The 6,224-nt window shown below is 45.9% G+C and overlaps 1 protein-coding gene across 1 annotated transcript; it reads right to left on the bottom strand.

Annotated features, from left to right (window-relative positions):
* Positions 1 to 285: 285 nt before the first annotated feature.
* On the bottom strand, positions 286 to 2,536 carry LOC123124931 (uncharacterized). The gene is made up of 2 exons (XM_044545478.1): positions 845 to 2,536; positions 286 to 763 (listed from the first exon to the last, which is right to left on the bottom strand). Exons 1-2 carry the CDS (start codon positions 1,286 to 1,288, stop codon positions 449 to 451), a joined length of 759 nt encoding a protein of 252 aa, XP_044401413.1. The 5' UTR covers positions 1,289 to 2,536; the 3' UTR covers positions 286 to 448.
* Between the last annotated feature and the right edge of the window lie 3,688 nt (positions 2,537 to 6,224).

Consider the following 6,224-nt stretch of genomic DNA (forward strand, 5'->3'; position numbering starts at 1 on the left):
GTTGCAAACATTAAAGTTGTGTTGCAACAGAAATCTTTTGCAATGCCAGGCATATTAAGGCTATGCTCCTAGCTTTTGTAATCTATTTGCAAACATGGATTTGATGTTGCAGATTCTATCTACTTATAATGTCAAAGATGTTTGCTACAATTTTCTTAGGATGTTGTTTGCAAATGCTCAGGGTAAATGATATTTGCTATAATTTTCTTATTACAATTGGCAACAAATGCAAATGCTATCTTATATTGAGAAGTAATATATAACTTGGTTGCAATTGACCGCCAGATCACAAATTTCATTCCATACATTGCATTTCAAACAGAGTTCCACAACTGGACAGATAATTGGAATGATCCATACAGATAATTGGAATGACAGATAATTGCATTGCATACAAGATCCATACATTGCACATGCATACACTTGTGAGATCACAGCAACTTGACATTCAGTTCACTACAAATTTCCCTAGCACTAAACCAAGCACAAAGACAATCAGGACAAATATCACATTCATATACTTGCTCTTCATTGCATCCATTTCTTCATTCTTCAACCTCAACTGCTCTTGCAGAGACATAGCCAGCATTTCACCTCCTGCTTCATCCTTACTCATAGCCACAGCTGCAAATGCATCTTCAGTTCGAGCAACAGTACCTCCACCCTTCAACCTCCACACCTCATCTCTCAAATCTCCAATTAAGTCACTAAAAAACTTTGGCAACGGATCATCATGCCGTTCAACATACCCACAACCACCATGCTACGCAATTGAACAAAAGAAATAAATCAGAATGAGGGGATGAGGAAGAACAAAAGAATGAGTAGAAAAATCGGGGCTAACCACTGCATTGACGCACGCGTAATACCTCCTCCCCGGGTTCTGACGGCTCCAAGAAATCCATCTCGGTGCTTTCCGCCGCGGATTGCAGTGGCATAACTTCGCCGGCTCGTATGCCATAGGCTGCTCACGATAGCGCACCGGCGACCTCGCATCCGTGTCCCTCCTTCCCGACGCTCGCCGGAATCCAGGAGCAGAAGAACCGCCTGATGACCACGACATCGCAGTGTCCGCCGGCGCCGCCGGCGCCGCCGCACCAATCGCCACTCCTCTCTCCCTGGCCGCCGCCGGGCTAACCCTAGTTGTGCTGAGGAATTCCCCAATTCGATTTGGATCGGGATATATCCCACCCGCGCGTGCACCGGTCAACTGGCCCACCTGACAGAAGAATCCTAGTTGACTATGCCACGTAAGCGTTTTCCTGCCCAAATCGACTGCAGGGTTCATTTTGGACCGGGATTAGAGAGTTGAGAGTGCTAATTACCGGGATTAGGAGTTGAGGGTTCGATTTAGCTAGGGTCTACGAGTTCAGGGTTTATTTTGGACTTTTTCCGTCGGCACATGCACACCTTTGCGTGCTCCACCTGCTGCGGACAAAGAATATCACCGCCATGCGTGGTTAACCAAGAACTGCTCGCCACCATAATTGCAAGATCCGCCCTAAAATGCACCTAGCCACATCCCCAGTAATTAATGTAGCATCACCCCACTGGCTAGAATATCCCTGCAAAAAAACTCAGAAAAGCCTAAAAAATTCCCAGCTATAGCAATTGAGAATTTGAATGTCTGAAACTTCTCAAAAACGGAAACAACTATCAAAAGCTACCTGACAGGGTATACGTCTAGGAATCTGCCTAATCCAGTACTCTTAGCCCACCAATGACGACGACGTAATCACCATCGTGGGCTAAGAGATACTCCAATGCCGCTGCCAGACTCAACCGCGTGGCAGCAGGCGCCGCGTGGGAGGGGAAGAGTTCGTGCAATCTATGAGTACGCCGTCCGGGCGGAGCCTTGCAAGGACCTCCGAAGTGGCGTCCAAGCCGACCGTGCCGACGTCGCCGTGTTTGCCGACCATGATGAAGATTGAAGACCACATCGGAGGCCACGGTCAAGGAGGTCGGCGAATCCACCAGACTCGCTAGACGGTGACCAGGGCCTCCTCCTTGGCCGGCGTGTGCATGTACGTTGTCACCGCGTACAGACGCCCAGCAGCGCTCGCTGAAGCTCCATGGTGCTTCTAGGAGAACAGGAGGAGGACTGGAGAAGGCTGGCCCGCGGCTGATCTCGACGGGGGTGCAGGAGATGGAGCCGCTGTGGAAGATAAGAGAGAGAGAGAGGAGGAGAGGAGATGGCCGGCCGGCGCTCGTGGGCACCAGTGATATCCGCCAAGCCCGACACCACGGCATTCATGGCCGCCGGCATGGTCTGCACGCATCTCCATCTGTGCACCTTCCTGTGGGAGGTTCGCCGCCAGAGCGCGTCCGACGACGGCGTGAACAACTCTGGCTAGGATCGCTCCGTCGGAGCCGCGGGCGACACCCACGCCATGTTCGACCGATGGACGACGCCGGGAGTGTGGAGGTTTTTATAGAGACAAACAACGGTGAAACAAGATTCGACGGGATCCTTCAGGAGACTCGAGGACTCTCCGATCATCCAGATACCAATCGAAGGCACCGATCTAAATCAATACGTGTCAACGTCTCAGATCCAACTACTCCCGTGGCAATGTCCCTATTAGCCAACAAACATGGAAAGAAAATATCTACTACAACCGCATGCAAACACATGCAATGAAACACGTGTGATCACCGATCCATCCAAACAGAAACTGCCCAACCGGACGTGGTCAAATCAAATTTGGAAACCATGCAACGTGATCCATGCAGTCAGCAACAACAGAAACAACCCCATCGCAGCCCACAAGTCAACGAAACAGACTTGCCCATGTCCTCCTCAAGATCAACATCTAAAATAGATAGGTGCACACGTGAGGGCATGCACCACGTTAACAAAATTTACAGTGACATGTTAAATCCACAAGCATTATCTACCCTGCCACATCCCAAAAAAATAGCACGTGCCACAACCACAATTCACCCTGGGTCATTTTCATCCAAGTGTATGAATATTAGAGCAAAAACCTTGCCTGATATAGAGGCTTGGGTATTTTTGCCGAAAAAGCTTTGGGGTGATCTCTGAAGTGTTGCACCGATAGTGGATATAGCCAACAGCTAAGAAAGCAGAATAATAGTGAGCAAAGTCAACCCGTGAGCTTATGAAATTTTCTTTCTTGCTATTATGCATGTAAGTAATGCAAAATGGTAGTATCCTAACTGGTAAAAAAACATTGGTGTGATATGGTTGGTGTTATTTGAGAATCGTGCTATGTTTTAACGTACAATGCATATTGTATATTTTTACTTTAAGTACTATGGGAAGAAAAAATTGGATCATTCAGAAACTTTACCCTTTAGAAATTAGTATGATGTTCACTATGGGCGAGATCCAAAAACAACTGATGTACATAGTGTTGCTTGATTTATTTTTTTAAATTCTATTAATTTTAGACTTTGCAGTATTATTTGGTCATGCCAAATGCATTTGCTTTTCAACCTAGACCAAGTACCCCCATGCAACCTAGGCACAAGTACGAAACTATATCCACTAATATCAGAATATGTTAATAGCTGAATAAAAAACAACTACCAGATCAGTGAGCTCACAACTATAGAAAGTGTAGGTATTAGTTGAGAGCATCAAACACAATAAAGTGCACAGAAAGGGCGACTCCTCGCGCTATCCACCTGTCTGTTTTACTGTGCGGAAGGGGGAAAAGGAAAGAAAAATGCATTGGGAAAATCATTGCGTGGGTGTATCAGGAGAGAGAAAAATGCGTGTGGATAACACCTCCCCAGATAGAGACAACTTCACCTTCACGCCCACACATAACCTTGCCTCTCCTCCGCATCTCACGCCATGCCGCCGCTCTCCCCCTGCCCTTCGCTTCCATTTCAGCCTCATCGCCGCTCCTCCTCACTACCACGCCATGGCTACCCGTGTCCGGAGCCTCGGTGCCACACGACCTAGGGGCGTCCTGGCGGCGTTGGATCCAGCGATCATGGCCTACACGACTTGATCGTCGAGGCCTTTGGCCGCCTCAACGCCACAGCCGATAAGATCGGCGGGAAGGTTCTCAAGGCCACCAATGTCCTTGCCGAGGCCTTCACCATCACCAAGGACTTCATCATCCACACCAAGAAGCACCTGCGGTACGGTGCTCTTTCCCGCTGCCTCGATTTGCTATTTACGGTCGCGCTCGGCATTAGATCTCTGGATGTTTCCTTCGGTTTGTACAGAATGGTTCATCGAGCTGAGATTTTGGCGCCGCAAGTGGTGGCTTCCTTTCGGCAGCGTGGGAACTCATGGAATAGGAGATTCAGACTGATAGGGGCTATGGCGACGGCACTGGGAGAAGCTGGGAGGAGGAGGCAGTCCCTGTGAAGGAGTGCCATGGCCGCTGACCGAGAGGATGCCTCACTTGCTCCCAAGATGCTTCCGGAATGGTGGTTTCAAGCAGCCTTAAGATACCTTTTGAGATTAGAGACCTCGGGAATAGGCATGAACTTTAAGCAATCCCACTCGAGACTTGCTACATCTGTTGCATATCATTTTTTTTAATTCAAGGATTGGGAGAGAAGTGTGTTTTCTAGTGAGATGGTATAGGAGCCGTTTGAGTGACCAGCTGATCAATCTTTATCGTAGATTTCTTCGATTCTTTATTTAGTAGATATTGGATTTCCTTTTAACCGTACCTTCACTTCTTTAGCAGATGTATGGTTCTGTTGATCATGATTTTTTTCTAAGATGTGAGATATTACACTCTTGTCGTTGCCGAGTTACTGGTTTACTCTTTTGCTACAAGTGGCTACCCTTGTGCCCAAAACTTGGACTTCAGCAAATAACTGAAGAGGCCAGAGCTATGTTCCTCACACACTTCAATTCATTGCCTGATCTTAGGTGGAGACCATGGGAGGTTTATGCTTGGTTTAGTGATAGGCATGCTTTGGGTTGTTCTGACGTTTGCAACATTTTGATTATGTAAAGTGATAATGTAAGTCCCAAGTATGTAGCACTAGAGAATTCCAGTGAGTGACACCATACTAGAACACTTGGATCCAAGCTATGTGGCTTCTGCTTTTCGGTGAAAAGGCAAAAAGGCAAGATCATAATTGTTTCGCCATGTCTTGTGATGCATTTAGTACAAAAAGCCTTTAGTCCCAAACAAGTTGGAGTAGGCTAGAGGTGAAACCCATAAGATCTCGCGACCAACTCATGGCTCTGGCACATGGATAGCAAGCTTCCACGCAACCCTGTTCATAGCTAGTTCTTTTGGGTTTCATCTCCATAAGAGTGGCTGAGTTTTTACGTTGGCTCGCCAAGCCTATTGTGATGTATTCAGTACTTTAGTTAAATCATCATGTTTCAGAACTAAAATTTAATTGGTTTCATTGATGGAATCTGTAGAATATCTTTTCTGCTAATGTTTCCATTTGATTAGTTTCTATAATTTACAAACATGCCCTGCAAAAATGTCACTGTGTAAGTTCAGTGCCAACTCTACACCAAAGTACTTGATGGAACCATGTTGTTTTGGTATTGATGTACATCTCCTAGCCACTGAAAGGGCGGAACACCTTGTATGCGCTGACCATGTAGGCAATTGATCCTATGCTCTTAAATTCTTGCTTTCTTTCTTTCTATTTGTAGCAACCCACTTGAGGCAATAGATGAATGGTGTGTTTAAATACATTGCTCTCGATGTATCAATCTTCTATCTCCTATCAGTACTTTAGGCAACCATTTCTTTATCCATGCATTTTAGGCAAATATTTATGTGGATTTGGTTGCAACATGTGTCGTATGTTGCCTTTTGTATATGCTCTAGGATACATTTACCGTTGTTGAAAGAACATGCGGTGCCGCCATGTTTGGTTTTGGTAATTGATGACAATCTCTATGGACTAATGGTTGCCTTGAGTTATATTTGAAGGATTTGTCCATAGGCATTTCTTGAAGTTCATGTGTTGGTTTCAAGGAGTTTATGTGGTGACCAAGGTGTTATTAAGGAATTATCCAAAGATTGGTCATGTGAGAGTTGAGCTTATTGCAAGCATGTCTTGGAGAAGATTGTGTGATCATTCATGTATATCTTCAAGACATCATCCAAATGAAGAGAGTTGAAAAGATTCATGGTTGATCAAGACTAAGTCAAGAGTGAATCAACTTGATCAACTCACAAAGCGTAGAAGATGTACCGAGAGGGATCAAGCGATCCCATGGTGTGGTAAGCATTGTCAATTACGCTGTGTGTACTAAC

This window comes from Triticum aestivum, chromosome 5D, assembly GCF_018294505.1.
Source record: "Triticum aestivum cultivar Chinese Spring chromosome 5D, IWGSC CS RefSeq v2.1, whole genome shotgun sequence".
Lineage (NCBI taxonomy): Eukaryota > Viridiplantae > Streptophyta > Magnoliopsida > Poales > Poaceae > Triticum > Triticum aestivum.

Coding starts and splice junctions, on each gene's coding strand:
- LOC123124931 (XM_044545478.1), bottom strand. CDS start 1,288: ATGAACCCTGCAGTCGATTTGGGCAGGAAAACGCTTACGTGGCATAGT. Junction 764..844: donor ACGCGTGCGTCAATGCAGTG/GTTAGCCCCGAT, acceptor TCAATTGCGTAG/CATGGTGGTTGTGGGTATGT.